This window comes from Limulus polyphemus, unplaced genomic scaffold, assembly GCF_000517525.1.
Source record: "Limulus polyphemus unplaced genomic scaffold, Limulus_polyphemus-2.1.2 Scaffold379, whole genome shotgun sequence".
NCBI lineage: Eukaryota > Metazoa > Arthropoda > Merostomata > Xiphosura > Limulidae > Limulus > Limulus polyphemus.
Genome location: NW_013665989.1, coordinates 385,322 through 402,610, shown reverse-complemented (window position 1 = coordinate 402,610; position 17,289 = coordinate 385,322). Strand labels below are relative to the sequence as shown.

Here is a 17,289-nt window from a genome sequence, read left to right as displayed (position 1 = left end):
ATTATATTTATATAGATAACACATACAACAGACAATACTATTATATTTATATAGATAACATACAACAGATAGTACTATTATATTTATATAGATACATACAACACACAGTACTATTATATTTATATAGATACATACAACAGAAGAAGAACACAATCAAAGACTTCAAGCACAAGCTGCAAGACAGGCTGTTCAAATACAGGAATAGACTTTGGAACAACGTAAAGTTATACTTCGAGCTCAAGCTGAAAGGCAGGCTACTCAAAGACAGCAAGAAACTGTTGAACAGCACAAAGCCAGAGTTCAGTCGGAATCATCAAGGCAAGCTGGATATAGACAACAAGAGATTTCTGAACAACGTCAAACCAGACTTCAAGTACAAAAATTGAGACAAATAACTTACAGAGAGCAAGAAACAGAGCATATAATTAAGCTATAATTAAGCATAAGTATTGTTACTAAGTGATGTCAGTAGACCCCCGAGCTAATTTTTATGCAAGACAAATCTTATTAGCCTTTTCTTTATCACCAACTTGGATCTGTGGGCTGTATAAACACTGCCCATTACTTTACTTTGTTGTACATTCTTAACAGTTTATTTTCAAATTCTCTACAGTATCTGTAAACGTTTACTTAGCGATTTTCATGTAAGAACGTTTCGGAGAACGTCTACCTGCTACTTTTCTTATCCAATAACATCGTGCCTGACGAGTGGTTTATTTATTAACAATGGACTCTCCCACTTCTGATGATTAAAGATGCCGACAAATCAAACAGAGAGATCACAAGTAAGAAAAGTGTGTGAGAACTGAATTAGTTGACGAACTATATAATTATTGATATCTATATAAATACAATAGTACTTACTGTCTGTTGTATGTTATATATATAAATATAATAGTACTGTCTGATGTACGTTATCTATATAAATGTAATAGTACTGTCTGTTGTATGTTATCTATATAAATGTAATAGTACTGTCTGTTGTATGTTATCTATATAAATATAATAGTACTGTCTGTTGAAGTTTCAGCTGCTCTTTGTGCTTGCATTCTTTTAGTGGCAGAATACTTTTCATAGAAAGGGCATTTCTTGGGTGGCATAATCACCCGTATCACTAAACAATAATTTGCAATTCATAAAGTTACTAAATCATTTATGAAACCACTTAGCACTATTTAAAGAAAACTGTTCTTGGAAATATTGAATTGACAGCAAGGTGATCTGAGTGTCTCCCGCCATAATGCTTTCTATGTGCAAAACATGCTTATATTTGTATGTTTATTACAAAAAAATGGCACAAAAATCATTAATTGTCAATTTCGTCATTAAATACTACACCAAATATAAAATAAATAACACCATTAAATTTCTTGTAAAAAATTGGTTATTATGAAGTTATTTTAAAATTTGTAAGTTCAACTGTTTGGTTTCCTATAGCGAACAAAATAAACAAACTTCCTCTTTATATATATATATGTATCTTTTAAGTCTACTTCTAGCTGATAAATGTTGACACAGCCACTTTCTTTCCAAGTAGAGTTTCATTAGTGAAGTTAATTTCATCACTTAGTAAAAATCTCTAAATTTTTTATGAGGTTTAAAATTACAATCTCAAAAAATTTTAAGCATCAAAAACACAGCTAATGAACTAAAGTTGAAAAGTACAAAATACATAAAATGTATTTGTACAGAAATAGATTAACAATGTAAAAAATGGAGTCAAGCAATGTTACTGGAAACTTAAATTGTGGTTTACAGAGTAAGAGAACTTCCAGTGTCATATATTTAAGATACCTTTAACTAGTCGTGATAAAGACCGATTCTTTATAACCTTCAATTATGAAATCCGTTGTACATTTAAAGTTGGTTTGTTAAATGGAAAGGATAATTAAGCCTTAATTAAATCTAAGTGCATTAAACCTGTATGTAAGCTTTTAATCTTATACTAGTTACTGTGAATTAGTTTTTTGTTTGTTTGATGCTAAGTACATAGCTACACAATGGGTTATCTGTGCTCTGTCCCCAACGAATATTGAAGCCCAACTTTTACAGTGAAAAACCCTCAGACTTACTGCTAAGCTACCGGGGGCACATGGGTTAGTAATTACACAATTTTTTCATTGTACTTGCATAGTATTTGCTGGCTGCCCAATAAAAAGTACTTTAATTTCATAAACAACATACCAGAGCAAGCTAAATACACTTGATAATGAAAACTATGTGGATTTGACATTTCAAAATATGCAACTGAAAATATCTGTTATACTGGATAAACTTAGAATGTTTTACACAAATAAAACTTATCAGAATGATAATGTTTTGAAAAAACAAAAACTTCCAAAACTGAAATGTTAATATCTACCAGTTGTTAAATAGCATATTATCTGAAGCTATCTTAACAGTAAGGATGGCCTTAGCCAGTTCTGAATGGCACAGTCACATAGAGCCTCTTTGATTGTAGAGTATCCATAACCGAAAATGGAATATTTAAATTTTTATTTATTCATGTTTGGCCCTTGGAATTTTTATTTAACACTTTTGATTACAGTTACCATGCTAATCTGTAAAGAATTACGTTTAATAATACATTGGCCAAACTCAAGACAGTATCAATGTTTGACCACTAATAGAAAACTGATGCATGACCAATTGTCACATATGATATACAAATATTTACCATTTAACTGATTTACAGTGTTATTTCCCATCTTTAAGTAATCATGAGAAAAAGATGTTTAAAATGTTTACCCATTTTCACAAAGTGCTATTATGCATGTAACAGCATCAACAAAACATCAGCTGTTCTGACTAAGGAAAAACCACTTAGAAACCATGTAATCAGTGTTTTTGTTTATTTATTCTAATTCACTTTTAAAATTTAAATATCTTTGCATGTATGAAAGATATGCTGTTGTCCATTCATGACTTTTCCTAAATCCATGTATTAAATACACTGATAGTGTTTCAAAGACAGAAAAATCACAAAAATAAAAAGCTATGATCACTTTTACCTAAAATCACCAAAGACCCATCAACTTGACTGCTCTGTATATGCTTTTTTTTTATAACAAGCTTATATACCCTTCCTTTCTCTAAGCTACAACTTAAAAAAAAATGTGAGGGTGAATGCTATGATAAATAACAAAAATCCTAACTTTCACACAATTTATTTATAACATAACATGTTATTACAGCATTCATTTTTACCTCCCCAACATTTTATGTGTGTGTAAGGTTTAAGAACTCAATATGTATATACTTTAAACATGATATACACTATGCAATGATCAGGGTGACTTTGTATTAAGAGGTAGCAGCCAAAGTGGTGGTGGTTGGAGTGCTTTTTGTTACCCATTTTCAACACCCAATTCTTAATGTCCTTCCACAGTGCTTCAAATGATTAATTAATTGACAGTCATTGGATGCAGAAGTGTCTTAATTACGGGACAAAATAAGAAGTGGGTATAACTCAAGAAACTGCTCTTCAAAATCAGTTTTACAGTGACTGTTGTAGTATCTACTTCATCTGAGTTTATGTATTATTGCAATAGTGGTGGCCATTTGTTTTCATTGCATTCCTCTATAGAGATATATAACGCATTTGTGTGCCTTCCCCAACACTTTGTGTATGTTGTGTTCTAGAAAGTTGAATAATTTTTTTTGCATTAGGACATGTTACCATCTATGTGTGTAGTTAATGTTAACTTATATTAAATATAACAAAAGCTCAATAACAGCTGGTGGAGGTGGCGAGAGTTGTTAGTCCCCTATTAACATTCCCCTTGTTCCAAACTATCATCCCACAAAGTTTGGTTGAGACTGGCCCAGTGACCTAGGAGTAGTTAGAAAAGGGACAAACAAACAAACATACAGATTTTTGTGCTTTATACTTGTGAAATAGAGAGTCCTCCAAGTGAAAGTGAGGAATGTGCCACTACCACCAAAACAACTCTTCAGATGCAGAATAGGTAGTAAGAGAAGTAGCAGTCCTGGATAATCCTCTGCAATGCAAGCCACTTTGCCCAGTACAGTACCAACCACAGCAACTCCAGCTGTGTCACTAGTGTGAGCTGGTACACAGGATATTGGAAAGGATGGAACAATTCAAGAAAAAATATGAATCCTGGTGTTGAGGCTACACAAAATGTTTTGAGAGAAACTTCAGGTCCAACACAGTGGGCAAAATGCAACATTGATAGTCCTCTCAATGATGTTCACTTATTGACTGATATGCAAATACTAATGTATTTAATGTAAATATAGTAATGTATTGAAGCAGATGGGCATAGGGTACAATTCAGTGATTCCTGGAAAATATCTGTTGTAGAATTACAAGCATTTATTGCATTACTATATGTTCGTGGGGTCTTTGGTAGCAAAAGTGTTTACCTGGAAAGCTATTGGTTTGCATAATGGAGAATTACTCTTTACAGAAACAATGCCAAGGAATCAATTTTGAGAAATATCGAGAATTTTGCATTTTGACTTAAGTGTGACAAGAAGTGCTCAACTCCAAACAGACAAATTTGCATTAGCATCAGAAATTTGGAAAGGCTTCATTTAAAACAGCATTGTCTGCTAGAAGGCAGAAGAGAACATTATTGTGGAAAAGCAGTTGTTTCCCACAAAAGCATGGTGTTGCTGGACACCATACATAGCCAACAAACCAAACAAATTTGAAATAAAGTTTTGGTTGGCAGTAGACATTGCCTCAAAATACATTTTGAATGGTTTTTCCTACCTGGGCAAAGATGAAACACACCTAGCTGTTCAGAGGCTGGCAGACAGTGTGGTAATCAAGTTGATCACACCATACTTATGAAAAGGGAATGTGACTACAGACAATTTTTTTTTACTTAAGTTAAACTGGCAAAAGAGTTGCAGAAATAAACATAGTGTAGTTGGAATGGTGAACAAATCCAGAGCTGTAGACCAGTACAATTTTGAAACACAGAGACTTTGCTACATTAATTGTTTACATGTGAAAGTCAAGGAAAAATGTTTGAATTCTCAGCTCTCTTCATATGTCAGTTGGCATTGACACTACTGAGGAGAAAAAACTGGAGATTGTGGTTTTCTACAACCAGACAAAGTACAGAGTGGATGTTGTCAGACCAGATGGCACATCAGTACGCAGTAAAAGCCAGTTCTCATTGACAGCCAGTTGCTGTATTTTACAATGTTATGGATCTGGCAGCCATAAGTTCCTTTGTTTTGTACAAGGAATGCACTTGTGAAAATATAAGTAGGAGAGATTTCATCTCAGATTTCCAACAAAAATGCGTTTGAGAAACTGCAAAGTACCAAGCATCCCAGCCTGAATCCAGTGCTATAGCTAAATGCAATAAAAATTTAACTTCAGATAAATGTGGCCTGTGTGAAATACTTGTGTGTGGTAGATGCACAGTTAGGGAATTTGTGTGAATTGTGCCTCTTATGCTCATTTATAATGGGAGTTGCATAACTTTCTTCACAATTTTTTTATGAACATATACTGTTAAGTATAATTTACCTACCAGTTTATTTAAAGTTTTGCATGTACATAAAGCTGTTTATAAATGCTTACTAACTTGTTTCTTTTGATATGTATATTTTATTGTAGCATTTAAGTTATTGAAGTGTTGTTTTTTTGCACAACTTTTTATTTTCCTACTGTTATTATGCTTGTTTTGATGTTCCAAAATAAAACTTTTGAGTTGTATTCAATAATTTGTCTTTCATTTTAATAGTGACACTATAGTATGTAGCCATCAAAATGACAGCATTATGGCAGTTCTAAGTACGAGTGAATCACTGGCTGTTCTAGTGTTAAAGATATACTGAATTAAACTTTGAAGCATTAGACGTTATGAGGTATTTTATTTTTCTCAATTAAAGTTTTCTTTATCAGATTCATATAAGGGGCAGTGGTTGACAGATTAGTCATGAACAATAATCCACATTAATTTTACCATTTTCAGCATGAGTTTTTAAACTTACACCTATCTAAGGCTGTCCATGCTTAACGTTTTATGCTATTTTTGGTATAGTTGTAAATTTCAGACACTTTCTAATCTAACAATCACAATTCTCTTTACAGAAGAAATATGCAGAAACTTTTTTCAAATACTTTTTTTTTCAGACAGTTTTTGAGTTTATTATCTTCTTTAACTTATCTCATTTCTGTCAGAGAAATTCATAGCTAAAGTCTCTAAGTTGTGTAGGGCCTCAGTTAGATCATCTGGCTCTGAACCAGTCTCCCAACAGCGATGGTACTTGTAAATGTTTCGTCTGGATGCTTCTTGAACTATTTCTTCCAAAAGCCTTGAAATATTATTTGAGCTGTGTAACCCTGCCATAACTGGGACATTTTCAACACCTGTTGATTTTAAACAGCTGGTTAGAGTAACTAACATCTTTAAAACAACCACTTTCAGAAGTGAAACAAAACAACTAAAATATAGTGAACTTACTTTCAAGAAAGTGATAATGACAATCTAAAACATCAGTTTTAAGGTACTACTACACTTAAAAAATCTTGAATACATATGTTGAACAATACTGATAATGTATTTTATAAAATAGTTATTCTAGGTACAGTCTGTAAAATAAACTTTCCATTCCACAAACATATTAAGAAATTTCAAAAAGAACAGATTGTTCAAAATGCTGTACCAGGATGTAAATAATGTTGTTATTACAATCCTCAATATAAAATTAACCAAACTTCATTTAAATTTTACCTCATACAAACCACACAAGTGCTACGAAATCTAATACACTATTACATTTTCCTATTTGACAAAATAAAATAGTATTATTTCTAACAGATAATAAAAAGTTTCTTACTCTGATGTGCTCTTCTAACTTTAGAGCTAAGAAATCCTTCTGAAGTGATTTCTGGCTTGAAGATGTGAGGAAATGGAACGGTGACTTTACATGGTTCATTCAGTGTATTTATAATGCTGTTAAAATATACTGGTTTATTAAGCACATCTTATTTTATTGTTAAAAACTTTTCATTCTATAGAAAAAAAACAAAAACAAGTAAGAACTGGGCTTTGAAAATAAACGTAAGTTTGGTTATTGATCAAAGAAAAATGTACATACAGCAGCAATAAACTGTTTTAAACCAATAAACAAGTCCATTTTAATATCTAACTTCACAGTAAATAAATTAGTACACATTATTTTATCTTGTATTCTCATTAGAAAGCCTGTAATTACAAATGACAAGTATACTGTTTTTCTAACAGTACTTGGTCAATAATATAAGGAATATTAAAGGATAATGAAACACACATGATTTTCAAGAATAAATTAAAAACTTGTATAATGCATAGAAAGAGAGCCTTTTAGTAAATATAATACATAATAAAAAAGTTCAATTTAAGTCATATTCATTTAAAAAACATATTACCAAAATCAAAAAGTTTTATCTGGCTAATTACAAAAATCTATCTAATATATTTTAAATCCACTTTTATGAAATAGACTTAAAACATAATACATGACAAACAATCCAACTTAAATATTTCTTACAATGTACAAAGAACAGAAAGCATTTTTGTAAAACAAATGTAGAGATGAAATTTGCCTTTGTTTCATTGCTTACTGGGTAAAAACACTTTAGATCATTTAAAAACCTGAACACTTATATTATTACTCAATGAAAATATACTAGTTTGGTGGTAATGTATTTATTTTTTCTCATTATATTCTGGCTTTAAAAAAGTGACAAAAACAGACATTTTTCTATTAGGAGAAACCAAAAAGTATGAATACCATTGATAGCATTATTACACACAGAGCTCTGTATCTAATAATTCTTTACCTCATAGGGCATGGATACCACTGATTTAAATAGAAACTTAATAGCTCTTCCCTTGTAGTCTGTTGATGGCTTGGAAAGGAGGGTCTGGAATATTATAAACAAAAGTTTTATTGCCAATTATTGTAATTTTAATTTCTATAATATAAAATTTCTGAATTGTGTATGCAAATGAAGTGTTGATTACTACACTGTAATAGTTCATTGTCCTATAAATGTATGATATACTGTCTGGCCGCTTTAATTAGAATGCCCTAATAACATATTTGTAGAATCTTGGATTTACTTGTGTAAATAAAATAGACTGACCATGTGATGTGCTATGTGGTTGTATGAATGCTGAGATGCGTTAAACACCATAGTTAGTTGACAAGAAAATTGTTAAGAGCAGGGATCTCTCTCTTACTTCAAAAAGAAATTATTAATAAAAGTAGGTTCTCCTCTAGATGTTCAAAGATACCTGTTAAAGTCTAACAAAAGGTAACATATTAGTCAGTAGGAAAATTGTGCCTGATGACAAACAAAGAGAAACATGACTTATACAATGTGATCACTTGTGAGATACTGGCTCCTTTGATTGATTCCTTCAAAAGTTATTAAGATTTTTCTATCCACAACTGTATGAAATGAAGGACAATTAAAAACGTATACCAGTAAGCAGACAGTCCAAGAACTGCTTATCTCAAAAGAAAACAGAAAAAAACAACAACACAGACTGACTGGTGTCTAAAGAGCAGAATGTGAATAACAGATGACTGAAAGTATGTAACGTGAGCTGATGAGATGTTTCACCTTCTTTTCTACTAACATTAGAGTAAGATTATGGAGAAAAATCACAAGGTATTCAACCACTCTTGTGTTGTTCTCACAATGGAATTCTTTTAATTACCTTAGATGAGCAAATAACAACCTCAATGAACATGAGCTTGGTTGTTAATTGTATCCAGCCTACAATGCTGTGTTTCCACCCTGATGAACACAGGCTCTTATAAGACAATAATTCAACTGTCCATTGTGCTTATATTATCCACAACGGAGTTAATTTGGATGTCAATGACTTCTTACAGATCAGTACAATAACTGGATCCAAGCTGATTGAACCTCATGTTATGTTTGCCACTCTAAACCTCTACTCGTATCTATGAGCTAATAGTAGACCATACTCATCAAAGAACAGTATACAACCAAACCAGACACTTTCCAAAATCTACACCACTAGGACTTCCAGCTATTAGTATGGTGAAAGTTAGTTCAGTTTAGTATTTGGTAAGAATCCTAATAAACTGATCAGTGAGAATAAAACACCATATTCTAGATTAGGTAAACTGATGTTTGATTCATAGTAACATAAATCTGTAAATGTTCAAATCTTTTTCAACTTGATAATCTTAATTGTAACAGAATAAGTTATATCCCTTACAATTTTACTAATTTTGTTTCAAATTCATCAGGTCTGAAATAATGTTTGGTTTGTTTATGCTGTATATTGTAATATTTTATGAATATCTTCATATATTTTACTTTTATTTGTATAGAATATTCTTATGGTCCCAATTTCAGAAATCTTGATCTGTGGATTACTTACAGGCATTCTAAGTACTAATAGTGTCTTTATTATATATCATATTGTTAAACTAGAAGTAACAACAGTTTTACAGTATAAAAAACAACTTTTTTTTTCATGGTAAAATGTTCCTCACGTTGCATTAAAGTAAGACATTGCTCTAGTCACTTTACATTAAGACACTAATCTAGTTGCTTTACATTAAGACATTGCTCTAGTCACCTTACCTTAAGACATTAATCTAGTTGCTTTATATTAAGACACTAATCTAGTTGCTTTACATTATGGCATTGCTCTAGTCACTTTACATTAAGACACTAATCTAGTTGCTTTACATTATGACACTACTCTAGTCACTTTACATTAAGACACTAATCTAGTTGCTTTACATTATGACACTACTCTAGTCACTTTACATTAAGACACTAATCTAGTTGCTTTACATTATGACACTACTCTAGTCACTTTACATTAAGACACTAATCTAGTTGCTTTACATTATGACACTACTCTAGTCACTTTACATTAAGACACTAATCTAGTTGCTTTACATTAAGACATTGCTCTAGTCACTTTACATTAAGACACTAATCTAGTTGCTTTACAATAAGACATTATTCTGGTCACTTTACATTAAGACACTACTCTAGTTGCTTTACAGTAAGACATTGTTCTCGTCACTTTACATTAAGACACTACTCTAGTTGCTTTACATTAAGACACTGCTCTAGTTACTTTACATTAAGACACTACTCTAGATGCTTTACAGTAAAACACTGCTGTAGTCACTTTACATTAAGACATTGCTCTAGTTGCCTTACAGTAAGGTATTGCTCTAGTCACTTTACAGTACGGCATTGCTCTAGTCGCTTTACAGTAAGACATTATTCTAGTCACTTTACATTAAGACACTACTCTAGTTGCTTTACAGTAAGACATTGTTCTCATCACTTTACATTAAGACACTACTCTAGTTGCTTTACATTAAGACACTGCTCTAGTTACTTTACATTAAGACACTACTCTAGATGCTTTACAGTAAAACACTGCTGTAGTCACTTTACATTAAGACATTGCTCTAGTTGCCTTACAGTAAGGCATTGCTCTAGTCACTTTACAGTACGGCATTGCTCTAGTCGCTTTACAGTAAGACATTATTATAGTTCTTTCACAATAAGTTATTACTATAGTTCTTATACATTAAGTTACTACTGTAATTAATATAGAGTAAGACATTACTCTAGTCACTTTACAGTAAAGTATAACTTTATTACTATAGTTGCTTTAAAGTAAGACATTATTAGTTTCTCTAAAGTAAGGCATTACAATAAATTTTTCAGAGAAAAGTATTACTCTGTTCACTTTACAGTAAGACAATGATAGTTTATTTACTACCTGTAAGTTAGATAAGATGGAATTCCTCGTAAAACTATTGTCTCAGAGGCAGTCTTAAACCCATATATATCACAGTTAGGTAACAAAGACTGAAGATGTATGCTTTTTTTATTTTTACTAGGTAACCAAATGTCTGACAAGTAACTTTCTTCAGGAAGAGAGACAGGAAGACAAAGGCTAAAAGTTGCCATCTATAATAAAAATAGAAAATAGTTGAAAAGGCACATCCAAAGATATTAACAAAATGGTCTCATATACAACAAAAGAAAAAAAAGTTAAAAAAAATACATAAGGCTTTAATTAAAACAAACATTTCAATTACCGAGTTAAATTTCTAACTAAAAGTTTTCCCTTCAACATGTGTCCTAACTTTAACTATTTAAGTGAAAATGCTCAGTGATATTTTTATAATTACTGTAAGTTTACAATTGATTTAACTGTTTGTAACTCTTAAGATTCTCTGAAGAAATTATGGACTGAAAAAAAAAAATTATCATTGTGTGTAAATATTTGTTTCTGCAGTTCTTGTAGCGAACGTAAGACTGTTTAATTTCAATGAAAACATGCACTGCAAAAATAATTAAAAACATGTATTTGTTCACCCATATAGTAAATGTTAACATATGTATATAGCACTATTGTTTACATTACTTACTTTTCTCCCAAGAATATTTAAGGTGTTTATAGTATCAACCATATGAACTGCATTCTTCCTATGACGAAGTGGGAGAGTGATAGTATCAAGGGCTGATGTAATGATAGCACTTGTATGATAGGGTAATGTGGGCTATAAAATAGAATTACCTATAGTTAGATTATATAAAAATAAAGAAATGTAATTACCATATAAATTTTAGTATTTTAAATTCTTTACAACAAAAGATAATACTAGTGAACAAACACCTACTTTGTTGATAAAGAATATGCATTTCACTACTTTTGGCAGGCTATAAATGTATAATAAAGTTCTGGTCTTTTTTAACTCATCATGATTTTATCAATTAAGTTAACAAGTTTTACAATCCTCTAGTTTCCTAAAAACACTTTTAAATAAATGTCAAGTCAGTAAACTTATTGCATTCAGCCAATTTAAAATTTTTAAATAATCAGATAGATTCTATGATGCTAGTTTTGATCAAATCAATTAGAGAAAAAGATGTGGCTGATGAAAACCTGTTGGCATGTTAGAAAATATTCTGGAAATGTTAGTCTGCTAGGTTTCTTTATCAATATAAAGAAGATGCAAGTTATCTATAGTAGCTGAATAATTTAAAGACCATCTTAATGTACTAAAAGTTGGATATTATTGTAAAAGATATTAAAAATATGTCAGAATAACCTTAAACTACACGTGCTAACTTTTAATACCTCACACATCACTGTAAAAACAACTGAAGTATTAAAGAAAGTAGGTAACTTGTTAGCCTGTACAGAAGTTAGGGAAAGTACATTACTGTCTTCCATAATCATAAGTTTGTATACAAACTAACATGCACTGCTGACAGGACAGTTTAGGTGGGATTAGGAAAACATCTTGTATTTTACTATGGTTGAATTGCATCTATTATAATTCTACAGACATTCATATACAGTGCTTAATGTCCAGAGTTAAGTTATTTCAGAAATGTACATGACTTGCATAAGTATAAAATAAATTTCATCATTTTAACAAATAGTATCTTTTTAAATCCTGATTATATATTATATAGTGAACACTTCAATGTATACATTTGAACTTTTAGTTGTTACTTCTAAGACAACAAACAAACATTTCTGGTTACTGCATTACACATTGGTATATATTCAATATGCAGTTTAAACAAAGTACTACCTATTTATGTCTTATTTTTCTCTATAGGATACATGGTTTATCAAGGACAAACTATTCTTTTGTATGAAGAAAACAACAAAGTAATGGTAACAAGTAATAGTTTATCATACTGAGTTTTGGCTTTAAAAACACCTGATATTAAGTCAGAAACTATTTAAAATTTGATTACATTAATCTAACACTCCAGAGATCAAGTTGTGCATAGCACATCATAGGAGTAGAACCAGTCAATTATTCAATAAACATTTAGTCAGTTGAGAGTATGGAATAAATATGAGATTTTATAAATAAAATCAGCTTACAACAATGCAGATTCTATAGTTACTTTGTTATACATATAAAGAGGGCCCAAATACGGATTAACATTTCTCTAGAAAACACCTAAAGTGATAACCATTAGTACAGATGTACATGTAAACATCTATAGTTCCTCTAAAACAAGCACAACAAACTAAAATTCTCTCAAAACTTTTTTAAATTATTGACATTTTAAAATCAGGTTACATATATACAAGAAATACATTTATAGAAAAAAATAATAATTTCTACAAACTTTAAGTTGTTACTAGTCTCTACAACAAAGAACTATTACACAGTTACAATGATGATAAAATTTACATTAGCAGTTCAGAGCCCACTGAACATCATAAACAGGAAACTGGGAATTTAATCTGTCTCTATGAAAGTTTAAATTTGGTAAATGCACTAAAACTATAACTTTCATATTTCTTTAAAGAAAACATCCTGCTAAAAGTATTAAAATGCACATCCTTTATTGACAGGATAGGTATGTTTATATCAACTTTAGAAATACAGAATAGAGGTGAAAATAAAAAGTATGAACATCATTACACAATAAAGGAAATGAATAATCTTCTTTCACGAATGCAATCTCGACTTACATTGTAGTTTAGATGAGGAAATGAGAGAGGTTCTGAAGATGAAGATATAAGGTTGGTGCCTAGGGACATTGGACAAAACAAAGAACTATTTTCTGCTAAGTTTTCAAAACAGAGGATACTACTGAAAAGTCTGTGTACTTCTTCCCTCTGGGACTAGATAAAGAAAAACACACAATTCAATAATAAATACAAATTTTAAATCTATAAATACAAGTTATAGACAGAACAAAGAATTGAAAAAAATTGTTTATTATTGGATAAACAGTGTTATTTGTACAGCTACAACCTGACATCATCAGGTAAATCAACTACAATGAGTGAATTTGTGATCTAGGAAATATGAAAAACTGACATTATACTTCCTTTAGTTATTAAGAATAAAGAACTAGATTTTATACACAGATGTTACCATTGAAAAGCCTATGTATTTCTCTCTGTGGCTTGATAAGGAGAAACATACAATTCAGCAAAAAGTAAAAACTTCAAATCTTTATAACAAAACTCGAAGGTAGATTTTTACTTTGGTCATAGTCACAAATGTTTTAAAATTTATGGATTTAAATTTCTTATGAGCACATTATTAGTGATGGTTTTAAACTTCAATATAAATACAGCATAATTCTGCAATTCACTTCTTTTTTTTCAACTTACCATATTTCCCAGTATTTTGTATTCTGGCTGATAAAGAGGACAGCAGAACTTAACTTGGTTTCTGTAATCATCATTTAGCAGGTTCAATATACCTGCAGCCACACCCGAAAACCCATTATACCCATCTAAAAGAATGTTAAAGCCCTGTAAAAGAACATAAAATTAATATTTAAATATAAATATTGGGTGAAATTTGGTTAATGTAGATTTTAATTCCCCAAAGAAAAATGTTAAACACAAAAACAAGAACTTTTGTAAATGTATCATCCCTCAGAATTAACAAATAATGATTACTAAAAATTTACTTAAGTAAAATATATTAATTATAGGCTTAACAGTCAGAAAAGCACTTCGTGAAATACATTCAGGGTAATTTAACTGAAAGTTCAGAGATGTTCCAAAAAACATACATGAAAACTTAGGGCAAATATCCAGTTTAACATAGTGACTGACACTCTTATGGTTAACACTAAAAACATTTTTAAATAAAATACTTGTTAGTAATAAACAAGATTATTTTTCTTGTATATCAGGATCATAAATCTTCTTTACCTAATATGATCTGAAACAAATTAATATTTGCTCTAAAGGTATTGTAAAATATGAGGGATTTGTTGGTAGGATTTGAAAAAACTAGGAATTTTAGAACTGCTGGATATACTGTGATTATACACATCTGATATATCCATTATAGGAGAGAGACATACATTGTAAATGTTGCAATTCAACAAAACGCTTTCATATTTCTTTATACCAAATGGCAAAAGAATCTAAGCAATTACTACAAAACAGTGTATTAGCAAATATCATAAGTTGTAATTTTACATACATCTATTATCCATTAAATTACTAACTTGTTTTTTAACCATTCACTACCAACAGGGATCAACAAATCACATAATACTCAGTAATTTGATTGTAAAGAACTAACCCCCAAAAAATTGGATAAAATCAAAAATTTTGACATAAAATACACAGAAAACTCTGGCTGTAACTAGTAAGGTCAAATGCAACATTGATGCTATTTTTGTTAATATATATTTTTTGTGTGACTTATGCTATTAAGGACTCTATAACTAACAAAGTCATGGGCACACAAAGAATTTGTTGCATAAATAATTTCAGAGAAATAAATTCATAAGGCTGCTGGGATACATATGAATTCCACCAGTAATCCTAGCACTTGAAACATGTTACTGAACTCAATATGCTATCCAAAAATTACTACAGAGTTTTAGTGGCAATGTACATTTTTAATCATGTTAACCACTAGAGAAAACATATTAATAAATTTTACATGGATTAACCAAGTAAAAACATCTCTCATACTTTTGCAATTTTTTAAAAATAAATACATTTCTCTTAAAGATATAAAATAGTTTTTTTAATTGCTCAATTTCTTTTCTTTAAAGATTTTGTGAAATATAAAATAATGTTTTAGTATTAGCATTCTTTAGTATTATTACAGCATTAGTTTTCACTGTCGCAAGGAGCACTGTTGTCTGTAACATATAATGCAAATTCATGATTATTTTACTAATGTTAGCATACGTGGTGAGTAATTTATATGGAGCTAGAAACATACTTTTGATAATGATCACAGTTTTGATGATTAAACATATCACACAAAAAGATCTTTACACCAATAAAAAAACATCCAAAATCTCATAATTAAGTACAACTTCAAGAACATCAACAAAAAACAACAATTGATATATATTATAATTTCTCACACTGCTCACAGCTTGCATTCTTCAGCTTTCACTGTAAATCCCAACCCATATAATTTTTAATTTATAATTTTGTGCAAAGCTATACAAAAGCTATCCGTGTTTGACCATCACTCTTACAGTGCACCCACAGCCCCAAAGTGTAGAGCAATTTTTTGCAGTAACAAGATGCAAACCATGAATCCTCAGATTTACAGTCTAGATTCTAATTTATTTATATTGTATAAGGCTAACTCATCCTGATGACAGTGTTTGAATTATTCAGCCTACAGATTCGTTGTTACTATTGACAAGTTTACATTGACTGGGTAAGTGAATTACTTCAAGACACTTATATCTCAGTTAGAAAGCCAGTTACGTTATAATAGTTATAGAACATTGTATATTCTGTGCATCTTATTATTTTGTGTTTTTATTTGGATATTTAAAATAAATAAAAATTATTTCTGTACCCCTACCATTGTTACAAAAATAGTGGGGTTAAGTTTCATTAGGGTTGAGAGCAAAAAAAAAACAAAACAAAACAAAAAAAAAAACAGGCCAGATGTAATTACTTGTTTATGTATGTTATTTTATTCATTGTTATAAAATTAACAACAATGTAAAAATCAGAAACGTATTAAATTAGAAAAAAGGAATAAATTAAAAATCAGCAAGAAACTTCACTTGAGTGGCACATGTATTATGTAATTTAATACTGTAATTTGAGTTATATGTTTGTCATGTTTTCTACAGCTTGTTGCAAGCTTGAGGCTGTTTAGGATAAATTGTAATTTTCTGTTACAATCTACTGTCATTCTAGAGAGTGAAAAAAAAGGATAATTTAGACTTATTTCATATTTTTTATGGTGGTGGTTACAGGGTCAGTCAAATGGAACAAGTTAATATGATACGAGGGTAAAGAAAATAAAAAAATAAAAGGTTTTACTGACAAAAACTGTGATATAAATAATAATAGTATTGTCATTATGAGAGAAGCTGATTATATCAATAAAATGAACTACCAGCTCAGTGACCACCATAAATTTAAAAAAAAAACAGACACAGACTTGCTATTCCTAACTTTCAAGAGGGAAGATAAGATCCTATGTTTTCTCCAAACCCTTCAAGATAAAAATATTATCACTGAAACATCTTTCCACCAAACTGCCCCACGTGGCACAAAACCCTGTATTCTTTATGGCTTACTCAAAGTGCACAAAATTGGCTATCCTCTCCATCCTATTCTCTCAGCTCAAGACTCCTGCCATTATACTTTCTCTAAATTTATCATTCCCATTCTTAAACCCCTTACTTTAAATAAATTTACTTTTACCCTTGCTTCTGAAATTCTAAAATTCCCTCTGCTGTTATGACCAGTTTTGGTATTGAATCTCTCTATACTAATGTTACCCTTGATGAAACTT

The 17,289-nt window shown here is 30.5% G+C and overlaps 1 protein-coding gene across 1 annotated transcript in view; it reads right to left on the bottom strand.

Annotated features, from left to right (window-relative positions):
* Nucleotides 1-3,150: 3,150 nt before the first annotated feature.
* LOC106457837 (protein misato homolog 1-like) overlaps nt 3,151-17,289 on the bottom strand; it is a 28,239-nt gene continuing 14,100 nt past the window's right edge. The window contains exons 8-14 of the mRNA XM_013917289.2: nt 14,154-14,297; nt 13,503-13,655; nt 11,425-11,556; nt 10,770-10,960; nt 7,814-7,897; nt 6,829-6,944; nt 3,151-6,358 (exon numbers count right to left, since the gene is read on the bottom strand). Coding sequence (XP_013772743.1) covers nt 6,147-6,358; nt 6,829-6,944; nt 7,814-7,897; nt 10,770-10,960; nt 11,425-11,556; nt 13,503-13,655; nt 14,154-14,297 — 1,032 coding nt within the window. The 3' untranslated portion in view covers nt 3,151-6,146. The remainder of the gene's footprint in view (nt 6,359-6,828; nt 6,945-7,813; nt 7,898-10,769; nt 10,961-11,424; nt 11,557-13,502; nt 13,656-14,153; nt 14,298-17,289) is intronic.